The 22,658-nt window shown below is 33.6% G+C and overlaps 1 protein-coding gene across 1 annotated transcript; it reads left to right on the forward strand.

Annotated features, from left to right (window-relative positions):
- LOC127731042 (uncharacterized) lies at positions 1–22,444 on the forward strand. Its single transcript, XM_052239814.1, has 15 exons — positions 1–91; positions 715–836; positions 3,611–3,712; positions 4,907–4,963; positions 5,506–5,583; positions 10,603–10,677; positions 11,048–11,128; positions 11,497–11,550; positions 13,114–13,173; positions 13,709–13,765; positions 14,886–15,264; positions 15,878–16,057; positions 18,565–18,854; positions 20,468–21,072; positions 21,528–22,444. The coding sequence occupies exons 2-15, from the start codon at positions 769–771 to the stop codon at positions 21,887–21,889; spliced, it is 2,448 nt and encodes an 815-aa protein (XP_052095774.1). The 5' UTR covers positions 1–91; positions 715–768; the 3' UTR covers positions 21,890–22,444.
- Positions 22,445–22,658: the final 214 nt, after the last annotated feature.

Raw genomic sequence — 22,658 nt, forward strand, 5'->3', positions numbered from 1 at the left:
TTAACAAGGGACAGTGATTTTCTAATGACTTTATGTTATCGGGTTACCATTAAAACGGTGACGGATTGGCAGCCCAAAGGATCGCTGAAAGGTAAAAACATTCATAGTTTAAAAGTAATAAAAGTGTGAATTCAAATAGTTTGTAAATTATAAAAAGAAAATGTAAACTGCTTATGGAAAATATTTTATCTTGTTGTATTAGAAGCATCGTTCTAACGGAGAGCGACGTCCTAGTTTTTATTGTAACTTCATTTTGTGTATTTCTTATTTGTTATAAAGGAGAGGGAAATTTATAATACAGCTGATATAAACAATCTATATATAGCTGTTACATTATGTGAAATGACATATTAGTGTAAGAACTATTTGCAAAAAAACACAATTATTTAAAGGGAAATCACCCTAAATATTCTACAATATGAATCGCTCTGTTACATTTCAATATCAAATATCAAGAACCTATTATGCCGTTTACTTTACTATATGTTTAATGAACATAAACGTTCAATAATGTACATGTACTACATATTTATTTGCAAAAGTGTAAGAAGTAAGGTGAATCATATTAACAAATAAAACATTTATAGTTGTAATTTCAAACTAATTATAAAAATTGTATGTTTTATTAGGTTGAAGTAACATCTAGGTATGTATCATACCGATAAAGCGTTGCAAATTATAAATTGTTTTTAACAGTAAAATTGTTTTTTGCAGATGTACTGTTGAATTCATAATACTTCTGTGATTACTATAAAATCAAATGACGAAATGACGTCAACGAAGAAAGTCAAATCAAAACAAATTATTGAAGTCACCGTAGATCAGCCTAAAGAAAGGTAAAATGCTTTCTTTTAGGGGCAGACAATAATTTTTAAAGAGAGAGAGAGAGAGAGCGTATTAATCCCTTGTCCGAAACATGGTTTTGAGCTGTTTTTATCAATTATTTCCATTTCTTTTGATACAAAAAGAAGAGGGTGAATACTTACAAACTTATTAAATCCAGTGACATGCTTCTATGTTATTCAAATATATACTATAAGTTATATGGTTCACTACTGACCCCCTACGGATCCATAGAGGGTTGGTAAAATCCATAGGGGGTGAGGCCGAAGGCCGAATCTCCTATGGATTTTATTCACCCTCTATGGTCCGTAGGGGGTCAGTAGTGAACCGTATAACGAATTTATCGCACGCAGGACTTTTTCTGCTGTGTTTTGTAGAAAAATAAACAATGAATCACAACAACATTAATAGATGACGTCACCATTAACAGTAGACGTGACGTCATGAACCCCTATGAAATTTACTAACCCCCTACGGATCCAAAGGGGGTCACCACGTGACGGCGTTAAACCAATCACAACGTGATAATTTACCCGCGGTGCCACCGCGATAATTGTTTATATTTTTTCGTTTGGGCTTGTATTATATTTGCCGTCGGGTTTATATGATCCGTTCATCCTATTTTGACTCTTTCAAAATTCAAGAGTCTATCCTAAATTGAGGTAAATTATCTGGCCTTCCAAATACCGTTTCGATTCCTAAAATCACTGAAGAGACATTAATTGTCGAAATCCGGATATGGTGTACAAATTTTTGCACCTCATGTTTGCGGTATACCATCTTCTCCGCAAGTTTATTGTTTTCTGTTTGGTAATAAATTAATAATAAGATCTATTTTGTTACATCTTGTGATCCGTTTATTTGGCAATCGCCAATGGTAGTCAGCAGGGTTTAAGAACATCAGTTGTTTGACCTGTTAGTCAAATGCGTTTTGTTAAAATATACTTTTTCACTCATTTGGTCTTTTGGAAAATGTTGTTTGTGCTGTATTTAGACCCCTCTACCAAGAAATTTGTTTTGCATGCACACGTATAAAAATTGCGGTTTTTATTCAACGCAATCATAGATTTGAACAATGTTTTCAATTTAGACTTGTTTATATTTTTTCGTTTGGGCTTGTATTATATTTGCCTTCGGGTTTATATGATCCGTTCATCCTATTTTGACTCTTTCAAAATTCAAGAGTCTATCCTAAATTGAGGTAAATTATCTGGCCTTCCAAATACCGTTTCGATTCCTAAAATCACTGAAGAGACATTAATTGTCGAAATCCGGATATGGTGTACAAATTTTTGCACCTCATGTTTGCGGTATACCATCTTCTCCGCAAGTTTATTGTTTTCTGTTTGGTAATAAATTAATAATAAGATCTATTTTGTTACATCTTGTGATCCGTTTATTTGGCAATCGCCAGTGGTAGTCAGCAGGGTTTAAGAACATCAGTTGTTCGACCTGTTAGTCAAATGCGTTTTGTTAAAATATACTTTTTCACTCATTTGGTCTTTTGGAAAATGTTGTTTGTGCTGTATTTAGACCCCTCTACCAAGAAATTTGTTTTGCATGCACACGTATAAAAATTGCGGTTTTTATTCAACGCAATCATAGATTTGAACAATGTTTTCAATTTAGACTTGTTTATATTTTTTCGTTTGGGCTTGTATTATATTTGCCTTCGGGTTTATATGATCCGTTCATCCTATTTTGACTCTTTCAAAATTCAAGAGTCTATCCTAAATTGAGGTAAACTATCTGGCTTTCCAAATACAAGTTTCGATTCCTAAAATCACTGAAGAGACATTAATTGTCGAAATCCGGATATGGTGTAAAAATTTTTGCACCTCATGTTTGCGGTATACCATCTTTTCCGCAAGTTTATTGTTTTCTGTTTGGTAATAAATTAATAATAAGATCTATTTTGTTACATCTTGTGATCCGTTTATTTGGCAATCGCCAATGGCAGTCAGCAGGGTTTAAGAACATCAGTTGTTCGACCTGTTAGTCAAATGCGTTTTGTTAAAATATACTTTTTCACTCATTTGGTCTTTTGGAAAATGTTGTTTGTGCTGTATTTAGACACCTCTACCAAAAAAATTATTTTGCATGCACACGTATAAAAATTGCGGTTTTTATCCAACGCAATCATAAGTTTTAACGTTGTTTTCAATTTAGACTTGTGTATATAAAAGTATATACTTAAAGGATAAATGTCATCAAACATAAAAGAATTGTAAAATAATGGCTGTGTTTCGATTTTTGCAATTATCTTGTTCAGTTTCAAATTTGCGGAATTTATGCTGTGTTTTATTAATATGATTGAAGAATTATGTTTAGAATTTCCGTAAGGTATGTTGAACATATGTGAAAATGTTACACAAATAGTGATCATTAAGTTTAGCTTGTCGGCCGTATTTGATGCAATACAGAATGAAAAAAAAACACAGAGCCTAAGCTCAATATAAAAATAAGACGATATGGTATGATTGCCAATGGGACAACTCTCCACCATAGACCAAATGACTTAGAAGTTAGATACTTTTAGTTACCGTATGACCTTCAACAATGAGCAAAACTCATACCGCAAAGCAAGCTATAAAAGGCTCCGAAATGACAAATGTAAAACAATTCAAACGCGAAAACTAACGGTCTGATCAACTCACTAAGCTAGCGATACATTCGTATGTAATAATATGATACATATATTACATATTTTCTTATGTTAAAAGCTTTCTACAGTTCAATGTCTGATGTGTCATATCATTTTTTCCAGACCTTCCACACAGATACGTTTGAATGAACAATTTACAATAGATTTGGAAGACCTTACCTATAAAAAAACAAAAGAGTCTACAAATGAAACCACATTTGACAGGTAACTTAAAATCTTATCTGGTTTTATATTGTGTTGCTGGTTTAATGTCGCTTAAATTATTATTCATCTTTTAACTGTTAGTGATACAGGCGTGCTACATGTATATACGAACTCGTTAAGTTAAAATTGTTCTTTATTTTAGATTGTTTGACCTTTAGGTACATTACTTAGCTTTCTGTAGAAGCGAGCAAATTTTGACTCTGCGTTATATATTAGAATATTTCTTTGCTGAAGTACTTTGGTACTAACATGATTTATAACTTACTTTTCCGACTAACATTCTCCGTTTTAAAATAAAAATAATTTAGAAATTAGATAAACAACAAATAGTGATTTTCATTTTTTTTTTTTGATAAACAGATCGACCTGATATTTGTCTGAATGATCTGCATCAAATAATTGATATTTTATATTTGTAATCATAATATATTAATAGGTATATGTATGCCTACCTTTCAATGAAATATTAAAAACTGATCACTTGTCTTTTAATGTTTCTTTAGCTTTGGTGTATTAGATCGAATTAATGTGATTCATAAACCTCCCACATACATTTACAATTAGACAACAACAATTAACATTAATTTCATGCAACTTGTATTTAAATCATCAATCGGATATTGATAATTAATGTTTTCGGGGCGTTGTCATTTTGATTACGTAACAGTTTCAAACCACTTTGACGTTTACAGGAAGCTTTACATATTTTAAAAGTCTACGTATATGCAGTGTGTCGTTAAGCTATAAAACTCAATCAAAACAATGATTATTTGATGCCTAAAAAAAAATTGTGCACACAATTCAACAGCACGACCGATAGAACGCTGACGATGATTGAGCGAATTGTGCAACAACAGTCGTCTGTAACTTTTTTAACCTTTAAGCTACAAATCTGGATGACGTATTTAGCATTAGGGATGAACTTAATAAAGGAGCTAACCCATATTAAACATTTAGCATTCGTGGAAGAAAATCATAATTATGATATTAATACAATGATAAATAAAACCACAAAAAAACAAAACAAACCTTGATTTATATATACAATGTTTGTATTGTCTATACATAAGTATACTTTTTTGTAATGGAAAAGTGTCTTTCTCTGTACTTATATGTTTCCTTATACATGCATGTACAATTATGATTGTGTTTATTATGATTGTGTTTATTGTGATTGTGTAAACTCTATTGCAGGCAATCAAAATCAAAGGAAACAAACTATTTAGAAGAAATAGATGATGGACCAAAAAGGTACGATCTCTAATATCAATTAACATAGAGGACTAACAGGATGCGATCTCAAATATGGTCTTAAAGGATACGATTTCAAATATCACTTAACATAGAGGACTAAAAGGATTCGATCTCAAATATCACTTTACATAGAGAAAGAAAAAGGGCACAATCTCTAACATTACTTGCATATAAGGCAAGAGTACAATCTCAAATGTCACTTAACAAGAGTCCGATATAAAATATTACTTTACTCAGAGGACTAAAACGGAACTATCTCAAATATAACTTTACAATAAGTTTTGGGTTTTTCAATATTTTGGCCTCGAGCACCACTGAAGAGACAATTATTACTTAAATAAAGGTACGATCTCAATAATATGAATATATGGATAGTGCAATTTTATTTAATCATAGTTCACATAACAGAAATTGAAATATTTTATTTTTCAGTATATTTTCCTAATAATAAAATAATTGTCAATTCATTTCTATACAGATAATATCGGTGTAATTTGGAACATATTACACATGTACAGTAATTGTTGTTTTCGTTAAAGGTTGACAACTAGGAGTGACTACACAAGTGTATGTAGTATTGATACCTTAGATCTGAAACCACAGGATGTCACTGTACAGTAAGTACATGTAGTATTGATACCTTAGATCTGAAACCACAGGATGTCACTGAGCAGTTAGTACATGTAGTATTGATACCTTAAATCTCAAACCACAGGATGTCACTGAACAGTAAGTACATGTAGTATTGATACATTAGATCTCAAACCACAGGATGTCACTGAGCAGTAAGTACATGTAGTATTGATACCTTAGATCTGAAACCACAGGATGTCACTGAACAGTAAGTACATGTAGTACTGATACCTTAGATCTGAAACCACAGGATGTCACTGAGCAGTAAGTACATGTAGTATTGATACCTTAGATCTGAAACCACAGGATGTCACTGAACAGTAAGTACATGTAGTATTGATACCTTAGATCTGAAACCACAGGATGTCACTGAGCAGTAAGAACATGTAGTATTGATACCTTAGATCTGAAACCACAGGATGTCACGGAACAGTCAGTACATGTAGTATTGATACCTTAGATCTCAAACCACAGGATGTCACTGAGCAGTAAGTAGATTTTTTTAGTGTAAAATATATAGTATTTTCTAAAGTTAACTTCTAAATATATTTTTGGTTTTGTTGGGTTGCTGTGTCATTGATAATGCCATCGAGTTCTAACAATCAACTACTAATAGGAGATACCACCATTGTGCACTATCAGTCAGTCACTACTAAGAGGATACTATTATCGGACACTTATATCAAAGACAGTTAAGAGGATACTATTACTGGACTAAAAGTCAAAAACAGTTAAGAGGATAATGTTATCGGACACTAAAAGTCAAAAACAGTTAAGAGGATAATGTTATCGGACACCAAAAGACAAACACAGTTAAGAGGATACTATTATCGGACACCAAAAAACAAACACAGTTAAGAGGATACTATTACTGGACACTTATATCAAAGACAGCTAAGAGGATACTATTACTGGACATTAAAAGTCAAACACAACTAAGAGGATACTATTACTGGACACTAAAAGTCAAAAACAGTTAAGAGGACAATGTTATCGGACACTAAAAGTCAAAAACAGTTAAGAGGATAATGTTATCGGACACCAAAAGACAAACACAGTTAAGAGGATACTATTATCGGACACCAAAAGACAAACACAGTTAAGAGGATACTATTATCGGACACCAAAAGACAAACACAGTTAAGAGGATACTATTATCGGACACCAAAAAACAAACACAGTTAAGAGGATACTATTACTGGACACTTATATCAAAGACAGCTAAGACGATACTATTACTGGACACTAAAAGTCAAACACAACTAAGAGGATACTATTACTGGACACTAAAAGTCAAAAACAGTTAAGAGGATAATGTTATCGGACACTAAAAGTCAAAAACAGTTAAGAGGATAATGTTATCGGACACCAAACGACAAAAACAGTTAAGAGGATACTATTATCGGACACCAAAAGACAAACACAGTTAAGAGGATACTATTATCGGACACCAAAAGACAAACAAAGTTAAGAGGATACTATTATCGGACACCAAAAGACAAACACAGCTAAGAGGATACTATTATCGGACACCAAAAGACAAACACAGTTAAGAGGATACTATTATCGGACACCAAAAGACAAACACAGCTAAGAGGATACTATTATCGGACACCAAAAGACAAACACAGTTAAGAGGATACTATTATCGGACACCAAAAGACAAACACAGCTAAGAGGATACTATTATCGGACACCAAAAGACAAACACAGCTAAGAGGATACTATTATCGGACACCAAAAGACAAACACAGTTAAGAGGATACTATTATCGGACACCAAAAGACAAACACAACTAAGAGGATAATGTTATCGGACACTAAAAGTCAAAAACAGTTAAGAGGATAATGTTATCGGACACTAAAAGTCAAAAACAGTTAAGAGGATAATGTTATCGGACACTAAAAGTCAAAAACAGTTAAGAGGATAATTTTATCGGACACCAAAAGACAAACACAGTTAAGAGGATGCTATTATCGGACACCAAAAAACAAACACAGTTAAGAGGATACTATTACTGGACACTTATATCAAAGACAGCTAAGAGGATACTATTACTGGACACTAAAAGTCAAACACAACTAAGAGGATACTATTACTGGACACTAAAAGTCAAAAACAGTTAAGAGGATAATGTTATCGGACACTAAAAGTCAAAAACAGTTAAGAGGATAATGTTATCGGACACCAAAAGACAAACACAGTTAAGAGGATACTATTATCGGACACCAAAAGACAAACACAGTTAAGAGGATACTATTATCGGACACCAAAAAACAAACACAGTTAAGAGGATACTATTACTGGACACTTATATCAAAGACAGCTAAGAGGATACTATTACTGGACACTAACAGTCAAACACAACTAAGAGGATACTATTACTGGACACTAAAAGTCAAAAACAGTTAAGAGGATAATGTTATCGGACACCAAAAGACAAACACAGTTAAGAGGATACTATTATCGGACACCAAAAGACAAACACAGTTAAGAGGAAACTATTATCGGACACCAAAAGACAAACACAGTTAAGAGGATACTATTATCGGACACCAAAAGACAAACACAGTTAAGAGGATACTATTATCGGACACCAAAAGACAAACACAGCTAAGAGGATACTATTATCGGACACCAAAAGACAAACACAGCTAAGAGGATACTATCAACGGACACTTAGGTCAAACACAGCTAAGAGGATACTATTATCGGACACTAAAAGTCAAAAACAGTTAAGAGGATAATGTTATCGGACACCAAAAGACAAACACAGCTAAGAGGATACTATTATCGGACACCAAAAGACAAACACAGTTAAGAGGATACTATTATCGGACACTAAAAGTCAAAAACAGTTAAGAGGACAATGTTATCGGACACCAAAAGACAAACACAGTTAAGAGAATACTACTATCGGACACCAAAAGACAAACACAGTTAAGAGGAAACTATTATCGGACACCAAAAGACAAACACAGTTAAGAGGATACTATTATCGGACACCAAAAGACAAACACAGTTAAGAGGAAACTATTATCGGACACCAAAAGACAAACAAAGTTAAGAGGATACTTTTATCGGACACCAAAAACAAACACAGTTAAGAGGATACTATTATCGGACACCAAAAGACAAACACAGCTAAGAGGATACTATTATCGGACACTAAAAAACAAAAACAGTTAAGAGGATAATGTTATCGGACACCAAAAGACAAACACAGCTAAGAGGATACTATTATCGGACACCAAAAGACAAACACAGTTAAGAGGATACTATTATCGGACACTAAAAGTCAAAAACAGTTAAGAGGATAATGTTATCGGACACTAAAAGTCAAACACAGTTAAGAGAATACTATTATCGGACACCAAAAGTCGAACACAGTTAAGAGGATACTATTATCGGACAGTAAAAGTCAATCACAGCTAAGAGGGTACTATTATCGGACATTAAAAGTCAATCACAACTAAGAGGATACTATCAACGGACACTTAAGTCAAACACAGCTAAGATGATACTATTATCGGACACTAAAAGTCAAACACAGCTAAGAGATGCTATTATCGGACACTTAAGTCAAACACAGCTAAGAGGATACTGTTATCGGACACTAAAAGTCAACCACAGCTAAGAGATACTATTATCGGACACTTAAGTCAAACACAGCTAAGAGGATACTATCATACTACCGTTGGTCACTAGGAGGCAGCCACTACTAGAAGGATTCAACCATCGGTGTCTAAAAGGCAACCAATACTAGAGGATAGTACTATCGGGTATTAGCAGGCAACCACTGATTAGTGGAAACGACTATACTAGAATTGGACCACAAACCGGAAACCACTACTAAGATGATTCAATCATCGGCACCAACATGCAGAGTAGTAGTCAACCAGCAGTGGTATTTACCATCGGAGACTAGTAGTAAACCAGCAGTGGTGTCGACTAAGTGGTATTTACCATCGGAGACTAGTAGTAAACCAGCAGTGGTTTTACTCAGTGGTATTTACCATCGGAGGCTAGTGGTAAACCAGCAGTGGTGTCGACTAAGTGGTATTTACCATCGGAGACTAGTAGTAAACCAGCAGTGGTTTCACTCAGTGGTATTAACCATCGGAGACTAGTAGTAAACCAGCAGTGGTTTCACTCAGTGGTATTTACCATCGGAGACTAGTAGTAAACCAGCAGTGGTGTCGACTAAGTGGTATTTACCATCGGAGACTAGTAGTAAACCAGCAGTGGTTTCACTCAGTGGTATTTACCATCGGAGACTAGTAGTAAACCAGCAGTGGTTTCACTCAGTGGTATTTACCATCGGAGGCTAGTAGTAAACCAGCAGTGGTGTCGACTAAGTGGTATTTACCATCGGAGACTAGTAGTAAACCAACAGTGGTTTCACTCAGTGGTAATTACTATCGGAGGCTAGTAGTATAACAGAAGAAGTGGTGTCCACTCAGTGCTATCTACTATCGGAGGCTATAAGAAAACAGCAATTGTGTCCACTTAATGGAATTTACCATTGGAGGCTAGTAGTAAACCAGCAGTGGTGTCCACTCATTTGTATTTACCATCGGAGATTATTAGTAAACCAGCAGGTGTGTCCACTCAGTGATATTTACCATCAGAGACTAGAAGTCAATCATCGATTGAAATAATCCAAATAAAACAAAGTGCCATGACATTTAAACCTGGAAACAAACCTTAACAAAGAACTGACAAAAAATTATATTTGAAGCAGAAAAAAGATTGAATTAAGATAAAGTACAAAAGTATATTAAAACAGTGATAGGCCAACAATGCTTAAAAGTCGCCTACAATTCTTATATTGAATAAAACAAAATTATATGAATAATTGATATTACATGTATCAACGAAGTAACGTTTATCTCTTTTGAAACTGTAGATTGGGATAATTATTATTTCTTACTTTGAATAATTGTAAACATCTATTATATTGGTTTTTTTCTTGTAATTTGGTTGTCTTTCTTTCTATTCAGAAAACCGATTTCTGAAAACCTTGGAGAGAATGCCAACCTACCGACAGAACTTATTGAAGAAGATCATTGTGCCATGTGAGTTAATAATTTTAAGAAGCTTATAAAAACTTAAGAACATACCAGGAGGATAAAACAAACTTATAATGTGAAGACAGACACTTAATACATAAAGATAAACACAAACAACAGACAAAAAAATCACTAGACCCTCGACAAGATAATCCAAAATACTAGTGGTATTTTTCAATAAAATATTGCGAGTCAACTTTTTTTTCAAAATTAGATTATGTAAAATTAGATATTAGATTCAAGTACTTCTAGACAGAGAAAATTAAGTAACTGCTTTATTAGGGATCGAAACAAAACATTTAATAAGCAATAGTAGTCACATGTTTGACTGAGCCTTGACATGGACTTTTACAGAATTCACTTTTCTACTTTTTAGTTCTTCAGTATCCCCTGGAAAGTTACACACAGAACAAATAACTGAGAAGAAGAGATCAAAAGATTTTACCTCGGAATCAAGGTCAATTCATTTCTTTTATAATAAATTATTATTCATTGTCAGTAGGATATCATATTTATAAGTGTTATTTGTAGCAAGATCAGTCACTTGTTTCTCCGTTGTTTGCAGGTTTCGCTTGCTAAACAAGTTTTATTCAACAGACGTCGGTTGATTATATGCTTCTGAGAGTATCCAGTGTCTGATACTTATCAATTTCGAGGGAAATCTTGAATCTGTTACTTAAATTTCCTACTGTACGAGTTAATGAACAGTTCTGTTATCATTAGCTGTTTTTGCCAATACAAAATATATATATTCTACTTAATTGATTTTGATGATCAGCCTTAAACTAGTGCAGTAGTTTAAAATGTAAGTTACATTTTTTTCAGAGCCCACAGCTTAAACAAATCTACAAAAGTGAAAATAAAGGTTGACGATAAAAGGTCAGTTCACTTATAGGTTACATTACATACATGTGTCATAATAATAATGTTTATTCAGGTAAAGGCAATATAAACAAATAAGTTTGGTACCTATTAAAACGTTTAAACCCGCTGTATTTGTTTGCACCTGTCCTAAGTCAGGAATCTGATATTCAGTAGTTGTCGTTTGTTGATGTGGTTCATAAGTGTTTCTCGTTTCTCGTTTTTTATATAGATTAGACAGTTGGTTTTCCCGTTTGAATGGTTTTACACTAGTCATTTTTGGGCCCTTTATAGCTTGCTGTTCGGTGTGAGCCAAGGCTCCGTGTTGAAGACCGTACTTTGACCTATAATGGTTTACTTTTACAAATTGTGACTTGGATGGAAAGTTGTCATTTTAGCACTCATACCATATCTTCTTATATCTAAATACATTACAAGATTTAGAAACTTAGCTAAATACAATCTTAAGATATAGTAATGGTTGTCACTTTAGGTACATCTAATCTAATGCCTTAACCCAAGGATGACCTACGAAAGCAAAAACGCTTATTTCCATACGTATTCCATTAGTATGATTGGAAGACTCTGGTGGATATTTGTCTCATTGGCAATCATACCAAATCTCCCTTTTTCATAACAATCGCATGACTTTCAAGAATAATTTTTTTAAGTCCCAATAAAAATCAACATATGAATACATGTGCTCCTCGTGACAACGTTACATTACATAGAAAAATAGCTTAACATAACTCTTAATTCAGGCTTTCTGACAGCATTACATTGTTATTATGTATATTGAATGGTCTTTTACAAACATAGTGTTTTAAAAACCTTCTGCGCTTCGTACAAACTGTGCGTCAGTCAATGCTTTTACATCCCAGTAAAACTACAAAAAGAACGACCAATTCTTAAGTATAGTATATAAACAATATATATTTCATGTGCATCGATTAATTTAAAGCTATTTATAAACCGTGATTTGTATATGCATAGGTAAAACGTGCACTATAGTGCTCTATAATTGTTAACATCATCGTCCTCTTGTCTCTGATGGATAGCTGTACCGTTGACAATCATACTACACCTCCTTATGTTATATAAATCATACTCTGGTGGATAGTTGTCTCATTGACAACTATACCACACCTCCTTATTATTATATAGATGAAATGCGTCACATTTTATATTAAATATAACATTAAATCAACAAAATAGTAATATTATAGTATCGGGAACGACATTAATTACAACGATTATATTGAGATGTTTGTTTATTTGTTATTTTTTTATCGCCACTTTCAGCAATCTAGGCTTTATCATTGCGGTAAGTTTTGCATTGATAAAGGAAGCCGGAGTACCAAGAATCGAACACACATCGCCATGAGCGGGGTTTAAATCCACAGCACAAGAGTTGGCAAGTCCTAGTGATTCCTGCATGCTTAGACCACTCGGCAATCGAGCCTCCTTTAAGTACATAGAGAGAAATGATTCAAATGATGATTGATCACATTACACTGTACCCTGCATGTATACTTCGTTGTTGAGAACACACACATATATATATATATACAAATAATATAGGAATAAGAAAAATGATTCAAAGACAAAGACAATGAAGAGTAAAGGAAAAGAAGATGTCAGGTTTGTATCATTCTTTTGTGTCATGATGTCAATTAAAAAAGAGAGAGAATATACTATGTGAGCAATCGAAAATCATAAGTTTGATGAAAAGAAGACACCACACTGATTGAAATGTAGAACATCGGTAGTATGAGCTTGCAGCAATTTCATTATAAGTTCACTAAAATAATACACAGAGAGGTTTTTTTTTTTCATTTTTAAAAATCATCCCTTTCAACTCCTGAATTCTGAGAGAAAAAATGTACGTCTTCTGATTTGGACCACATTGATAGTCGAAAGTACATTAGAAGACGTCTATCCAAAATATTGTAGAAGTTAAAACTGATTGATTGATTGATTGATTGTTGCTTGCTTAACGCCCAATGTCAAATATTTCATGCAAATTCAGGACGAGATGTTGGAATTAGAACATGACTTGGTTTACTCAGCGGAACAACGTCATATTATAATTCATATAGTTTATCATTATGATTATTATTTTTAAAACGGACTAAAAACATTTCAACAAACAGGTTAATTCTTTTTATGGTTACAGATTCAATTTGGATTGCAGTATTCTTTCAAGAAAAGAAGAACCGAATGAAACTAGAAGGTACTTAATTTAAGATTAAATCGACCCTTTCTATTCATTGGCTTGATAAATGACCAATAATCCTTAAAGTCAAGTTTGCTCTTTTCGCAAAATATCTTACGATCAAAGTAAGTCTGAAGTTAAACTGAAATGTTGATGTCTAATGCGTAAGTAGTTTGTAATCTTCGTTTTTTAGTATTTAGTTTGTACTATCGGGGGCGGGGGTTGTTGATTTCCGAATATCCGCTTCCCAAAAATATACACATAAGTATCTTCGTAAAATACATCTTTGAGCAACATATGTTTTTGGGGTAAAACCGTGGTTCATATTTTAATATTAATAACAAGATCTCAAAATGAGGCTTTTTTAGGAAGTATTTGCATTTTCCACTAAATGCAAGAAGTTTCAAGTCCTAATGGAAATATTTAAGACAAAATTATGAAACAATTCTACTGATAATTGACAGTTTAATGTCTATATGAACATCTAAAGAAATGTTATTTGGCAGTTTATAATACTTTTTAATTTTCGAACTCAGGAGGCCGCAGTTTACAATACTTTTTAATTTTCGAACTCAGGAGGCCAATAATTGGCTTTATCAAGCTTTCACTTTTGTGGGGCGGGGAATTTCCCGCCACATCTATTCGAAACATAACACTTGGCATTCAAGTTTCCGTAGAATCATTAGAGAAACCTATTCTAATCGTTAGTTACAAAATTTATCTAATCTCAATGTATAGTTAAATTTTGAAATTTTAACTATCTCGGGTGGGTAAATATTGTAAACTCACATCTAAACACGTAGTGTATGAATATGATTTAACAAAAATATCAAGAAAAAACAATATCCACAATGTAACTAAAAAAATTGAACTTAAAACCAATCGAAAATTTTAATCAAGACACCACAATGTCCATAAATAAAAAATGGTGGCAGACTCAATAAATGTAGTCCATGAAATATGGAATAAATAATGTTAAGAAAATTCTTCACTTTTTCCTTTCAACGAGAGTAATTAGTTATACATATTTTCCATCAGTTGATAATTATAATAATTTTGAAGATATTAATTACATTGTATAATCCAATCAATATCAACACAAGTTCACGGATATCCTCTAGTTATATTATATTTACAGGAGTGTCTATAGAACAAATGACGCGGGGAATGGAATTGAAATCATATTACCGTCGTACCTTCTCCCTGACGACCATCATTTTGAATCAGTTGTTTGGAACCCAGAACAACGTGGCCTATTCCTCAAGGAAAACAGTTTCTCTCATCAAAATCGGTTCAGAACAGATATATTTCACATCTGCAAGAGAATACCCAAGGATGAACAGAAATCAAAAGGAAATCCTAGATCTTTACATTATCCAGATATCGATCCCAGCAATATTACGGTAAAAGTACATATACCAGAACTAAGCCAAATGAATGGGCTTTGTCTCCACTTTAGAGCGCATGTGCGATCCCGCAAGCAATGGACTATTGTAGATACAAATTATCATCATCAAGTAAGTTGAACTGTTAAAATTTGTAAGGAATTTTATGTGACAGTTATTTATTGGATACTGGTTACCGGACAAAACAGTCGATACGTCGTTGCTCAATATTAAGTTCTATGTGAGGAGCTTCGTGGACTGTTGCTTGTCTTGCGTCGTTTTTTTTTTTTGGGGCCATCAAATTATTTTTTTCCTCTACATAAGGTGTCTGAATGCCCCTGTAGTATCTTCTCCCTCTTTTTGATAATGAATTCATACGAATTCATATATATGTATAAGTCTTAAGATTACCACAAAGGTACTAAAAGATGATGGTAATATACAAAGATGATGTTATAAAATCGTGTTGACAAATATTTCGGCCTATTATCACATTTGATAAAAAAAATATTACTCGTCTCTCTGACAAGATTTGGCACACTAGTTGTTGGTTGAAAACAATCACATTGACTAATGTTAAAACAAGACGATGTAAACTTGATTGAAGTTATCTTTTAATTTATTTGATAATAATCCTAACCTATATAAAACAAATTAGAAAAAAATTGTATTTGTATTTGTATTTTGATTAAAAATTTGGAAAAATATATGGCTTTGAATACTAGTATTTGTATGTGTATTTTAGGAAGGTATAGTAACATTTCATTGTAACCAGATGGATTCATTTTGTATCATATCAACTCCACGAGAGGAAACACACACAATTACAACAGATGGCTATGAATATGTGTCTGAAGCCGATAGTAGAATACACGTAGATTTCCCTCTCGGGGCAGTATCACAGGATGAAACGGTAGATTTCAGGGTACGTGTTTTAAAATAAAGAATAAAGCAAAAAGGTTTCAAAAAATTCCATTTAAACATAACAAAACTTTACAATAGGAAAAGCGTTGCAATAGTGAACCCACATTGCTGACAGAGAAACTGGATATCGTTTCTTTAAAAATGCAATCAATCGTTGTACATCAAATTATTTAATCACATCAACTGGTCTAAAGAAGCTTGTTAGAAAAAGACCAAAGCTTTTACAGCGTCGGTGCTTAGAAAAGATGTCACACTCGCGAGCTCTAAAGCATACACGCATCCATTCCATGCGGCCTACTCTCGACATATGTCGCATATGCCACGGAGATGTTCCACTTGGCGTAACAGCAGTCCCATCCTTTTTTTCATTGATTGCGACATTACCACATGCGACATATAACCGTATGTTAACTGGTAATGAGTTACACGATGGTTGCCACTAGTGAAACGGGAACTTTTAACCCTTCCGAGAACCCGACTTATAACCGTATGTTTTCCGGTAATGAGTTACACGATGGGTGCCACTAGTGAAACAGGATATGTTAACCCTTCCGAGCATCTTACTTATAACCGTATGTTTACTGGTAATTAGTTACACGATGGATGCCACTAGTGAAACAGGAATTGTTAACCCTTCCGAGCACCTGACTTATAACCGTATGTTTACTGGTAATTAGTTACACGATGGATGCCACTAGTGAAACAGGAATTGTTAACCCTTCCGAGCACCTGACTTATAACCGTATGTTTACTGGTAATGAGTTACACGATGGGTGCCACTATTGAAACAGGAACTGTTAACCCTTCCGAGCACCTGACTTATAACCGTATGTTTACTGGTAATGAGTTACACGATGGGTGCCACTAGTGAAACAGGAACTGTTAACCCTTCCGAGCACCTGACTTATAACCGTATGTTTACTGGTAATTAGTTACACGATGGGTGCCACTAGTGAAACAGGAACTGTTAACCCTTCCGAGCATCTGACTTATAACCGTATGTTTACTGGTAATGAGTTAAACGTTCGTTTCCAAAAGTGAAACAGGAACTGTTAACCCTTCCGAGAACCTGACTTATAACCGTATGTTTACTGGTAATGAGTTACACGATGGGTGCCACTAGTGAAACAGGAACTGTTTACCCTTTCGAGAACCTTACTTCACCCGAGGATTTTGGTGGGTTTCTAGTTGCTTGGTTTTTTCATTCCATTGTTGTTTTGTCTTTGTCGTATTTTTTCGCCATTGTGTAGTTCGTTTTTATAGAACTAATGTTGTTTGAATGCCCCCTCGGTGCTTTCTCTCTCTTTTTATGCATACTTCTTTGTTCACACATATGATTAGTGTAATATAACATTTACCAAGAGAATACTTCGTGCGTTCGATTTACTTGTGTACCGTTTTGTTGCTTTTAACAAATGAAATTAAAATACTTTAACAGAATTTTGAACTGCGAACCTTATTGTGATATATGTCCTCTATTGATGAAAGTAAGGATATCTTATACTTTTGAGAACCAGGTGCAATGATAATTCTCTCTATACAATACTTGTCGTTGGATGACGTCTGTCATGTTTGTTTTTCGTAAATTGTTTTATTATAAATTAGACCGCTAGTTTTCTCAATTGAATTGTTTCATATTTTTCATGTCGGGGCCTTTTATAGCCGACTATACGGTATGAGTTTTTCTCATTGTTGAAGGCCGTACGGTTGCCTACAATTGCTTACATCCACTTCATTTGAACTCTGGTAGATAGTTGTCTCATTGGCAATCATACCACTTCTCCTTATTTTTATATTATATACGGGATCTCTCAGTTGTACGAAATTTTGTCAGGGCTATACTGTTCTATCGCCATACATAACGTAGCCTATTCATCTAGTTGGAGACTGGAAGTTCAGAGAAAAAGATGTTAAAGATTGTATTTCAACTATTTACCAGATATTTCTGCTCTTCAAAGATTGCTATCCAAGTCATATTAATAAGCATAAGCTTTAATTTGGTGCATGATTTGCACCCAATCTATAAGCACATCATACATGCATAATTTGGGAATATTACAGGATTCAAAAATCCATAATGTATCTCCAATAGAAACATAGGATATAATTTCTAAAAACATATGTGTTGAAGTGTTCTATCTCAAGGAAAGGGGATAATTATTTCAAATTGTAAACGCTTGTTTATTCAAATTACAAGTGAACAAATTATAGATTTTCAAGTCCGAAAATTCGATTGCTACACAATCTCCTTCTCTGAGTGGAATATTAAGGATCTTACAACTTTATATTCAAGTGAGCAGTCGAGTTATATTCAAGTGAGCAGTCGAGTTATATTCAAGTGAGCAGTCGAGTTATATTCAAGTGAACAGTCGAGTTATATTCAAGTGAACAGTCGAGTTATGATACACACAAGGCGGTTTGTATTGAGCAATGATTGCTTAATTTCAAGTAATGTTACCTTTTCGCACTTATGAGTAAAAATTGTGTATTGCTTGTGTTTTATTCTAGGTTATACCTTTAAATAGAGAATCTATGGCATGCAAAATAGAACGCAATCCTAGAAATTGTTTTATCTTGGCTATATCTGAGTGCTTAGCTGTTCGTCATTCGGTGGTCTCTTTTAACAAGCCTGTTGATATACAGCTTCCCGTTGATGACTTGCCGGGCATTGACAGTCAAAATGTGGATTGTAAATATGGAGTCTTCAAGAGAAAGCACAAGGAGGCCTTCTGGTTGACAAGTCTGGATGTAGAAGAAAGAAACGGAATTCCTACTATCTCCGTCAATAGTTTCAGCGAGTAAGTGTGTTTCTTCTATAAATTGACGTAATGTTTTATCGAGTTATACGTTATACAGTTTTACATCATAACATCCTTGAGGTAAAACTTTTTACATTTTCAGGTTTGATGATAAACTATTTACGAAGGTCAAAGTTAAATGTTTTCAGTCTCTTTTTAGCTCACCTGGCCTAACAGGCCAAATGAGCTTTTCTCATCACTTGGCGTCCGTCGTCCGTCGTCGTTAACTTTTACAAAAATCTTCTCCTCTGAAACAACTGGGCCAAATTTAACCAAACTTAGCCACAATCATCATTGGGGTATCTAGTTTAAAAAATGTGTCCGATGATCCCGTCCGAAAATTAAGATGGCCGCCATGGCATAAAATAGAACATAGGGGTAAAATGTAGATATCGGCTTATATCTCAGAAATTGTAAAATTGTTCATCAGGTCAAGATCTATCTGCCCTGAAATTGTCAGACAAATCAGACTACCAGTTGTTGGGTTACTGACCCTGAATTGGTAATTTTAAGGAAATTTTGCAGTTTTTGGATATTATTTTGAATATTATTATAGATAGAGATAAACTGTAAACAGCAATAATGTTCAGGAAAGTAAGATCTACAAATAAGTCAAATGACCAAAATGATCAATTTACCCCTTAAGGAGTTATTGCCCTTTATAGTCAATTTTAACAATTTTTTTGTAAATTTTTGTAATCTTTTACAAAAACCTTCTCCTCTGAAACTACAGAGACAAATTTAACCAAACTTGGCCACAATGATCATTAGGGTATCTAGTTTAATAAATGTGTATGATGACCCCGCCTACCCACCAACATGGCCAACATGGCTAAAAATAGAACATGGGGGTAAAATGCAAGTTTTGTCTATTATTTTTTGAACCGTTATAAATAGAGAAAATCTGAAAGAAGCAAAATGTCAAGAATAATGAGCTCTACCAATTGTCCGTATACGTCAAAACTGTTAGACAAATTCTTATAGGAGTTATTGCCCATAAATGACAAGTTTTACCATTTTTTCATTTTTGCCTGTTATCATGAAAACTATGATATTTTGAAAGAGAGAAACATTTTTTTCCCGTTATGCTTTATATGATTTAAATTATAATAGATAAATAAACACTTTAATTCACAAAAATGATCAGCAAGGCAAGATCTATTCAAAAGTCAAATTTTGCCGATATAGTTGGTAGACTGTCACTCTTCATAGGAGTGATTGCCCTTAAATGAGGATTTTTTTTTACCCTCGTTTGTATTTTGAGCAAAAACTAAAGAAGATAGAGAGAAACTAAACAGACTGAAAGATCAGTAATACAAGATCAACAAAATAGAGATTTTTGTCATGAAGTCTTTTCTCGTCTACAGTGTTGGAGAGTGTCCTTTGTTTGATAAGCACATAGACCAAGGTGAGCGACACAGGCTCTTTAGAGCCTCTAGTTAGTTCGTTACAGCAACAGTTTTACTTTAAGAAAAACGTGAAATATAGTTAAAAAACACACTAACTTCAAACTTAGTAAAATTTGGTAAAAGATTATTTATTACGATGTGTATTTTGCTTTTTACAAATGAAACTAGAATTTAATAAATAAATGACGATTGTTATTGTTTTAGATATGTGATCTTAAAAGTTAGATCTGATATGTTCAGTAAACTCCAGTCGTTACTGCCAGAAGAAATCGAAGTAGCTATTGGTGATAAGATGTGTTGTAAGATTTTGATTTTTGTTAGCAACAGAAAACCTAATAGCATGTCTGTAATGCTGGAATGCTGTACCAAAGATAGCACGGAGGAAGTTACTCAGCGTAGACGTCAAATGGGATACGAACTTTTACGACAGTGTCCAAGTCCAGATTTTTTCTTTCCTGTCAATCAAAGGATCCGCGTAGACGTCGGTGGGAGATTTGCATTGACAAAACATATTGGGAAGGGGTATTATTTTTTAACTTTTTTTCCAATAGCTGCCGATAATTTCATTTGTTTTCCCGTGGAAAGATATAACGGTATGGAAAGTGCCGTGTATGGTATCATATCATTCAAAGAAGATAACGGAACAAAGAAAGATCTACATGCTATTCATTACGACCCATGGAGCAGTAGAGGGAGACCACAAGGTAAACAATTAACAATGGCGGGTTCCCGCAGTGCTCCAGTATCACGGCAAATGACAGCAGCATCAGATGTTAGGAAAAATAAGGACGATATCAATTTTGATGAAAGTAAGTATGCTCTTCCTTTTTTATGCAAGCACAAAATAATACCCATACAATATTAACAAAATAAGTGTAAGTGCAACAAAATTAAGAACTGCTCCATTTGTTTTTGTCAGCATGACAACCATGATGCACTACTTCAGACATGTATTAAAGATATTTCCAAGTACTTTATGGTTAAGAAAAGCTACCCTGTACACACATTATTAAGTGTTAAATAATGTACTTACATATTTAGGACAAGTTATATTGTCATGGTTTACAAATCAGAAATATGGGTACAATGAACATGTCAAAATTATGTTAACAAAGGATTCAACGATGTATGTTGGATGTGGAATCATACAGCATGTAAAGTACATTATATGGCGGGTTTTTTTTCTTTGGTGTAGTGTTACTGTTTTACTTTTAGTGTCTTAACGGTTTTAGTGTTAATTAAACAATTTTTCCTATCATTTCAGCATTCTTCTCGGACAAGGGTCTTCTTGCTGTAGCACAGGCGCTGAGTCCAGATTCAATGTTCAAAGTTGTTATCAATTTGGATATGACGAAAGTTCAATACGAACAGATTACCAATGATTATTCTGCTTTAACTACATCTTCTCGACATTTGCAATTATTGAAAACTGCTTTAGAAATAAGTAGTAATGAACCCAAGATTCAGCGTCTGACGTCATCTCTTCGTGATTCAGATGAAACCAGCATTGCAGATAAAGTTGAAGAACTGTATTTTGAAAAGATGAGACTTTCAAGGTCAAATTTAGAAAGAAAGGCAACTGTTGTTACGATTAAAAGCGATAAAAAAGAATCAGAAAAACAATGAATATATTTAAACATAACAATTAGTATAAGAACACTTTTATTCCAAAAATATCGTATTTTATACTTTTTTTTCGAGATTTTGTAATTTGCCGGGAAAGTGATCTTGTGTTTTTAGATTTACTTCTCTTTTACCGTCTGAAAGATGTGAAATCATGCTAGAAAATAGGGGACTAGGAAAAGTATTGTTATATATTTTGATAGGTTCGCAGCTTTTAACATTGGACTTAGAAGAAGACAAATCAATATAGAGAAAGATATACTTACAAACAAATATTGTTACATTGTTTGTACATGTATATATATACAAGAAAGAAAAATATGGTAGCGTTAAAATACTATCGGAGAAGGTATATATAGCAAAACCGAAACGTTTGTAACAGTCAGTGAAACTATAACTTCTTTTATAAAATAGTAGAATAGATAAGATGCATTTAAATATATGTTATAGTGTTATTTCAATTGTGGTGGGTCGACAAGCCAAATAATCTTTCAAAAGTGTGTTTGTAAATATATCAATGAGATACACAAAATAAATTTTCCGAAAAATATCAATTTAGATTCTACGCAACATTTATCAATACCATTAATTCGTATATTTTAACTAATTTGATTCGTTCAGGGATAGTCACATGTTAAACTATATTTTCGAAGGTAGATAGAAAACGGCGGATAGCAAAAAGCATATTGCACGGTTATTTTTAGAATATCTATAAACCGATATACTTTGTGACGTCATGTAATGAATTTCATGATATTGTTAAAAGTTTAAA

This window comes from Mytilus californianus, unplaced genomic scaffold (genome assembly GCF_021869535.1).
Source record: "Mytilus californianus isolate M0D057914Y unplaced genomic scaffold, xbMytCali1.0.p SCAF_2, whole genome shotgun sequence".
Classification (NCBI taxonomy): Eukaryota; Metazoa; Mollusca; class Bivalvia; order Mytilida; family Mytilidae; genus Mytilus; species Mytilus californianus.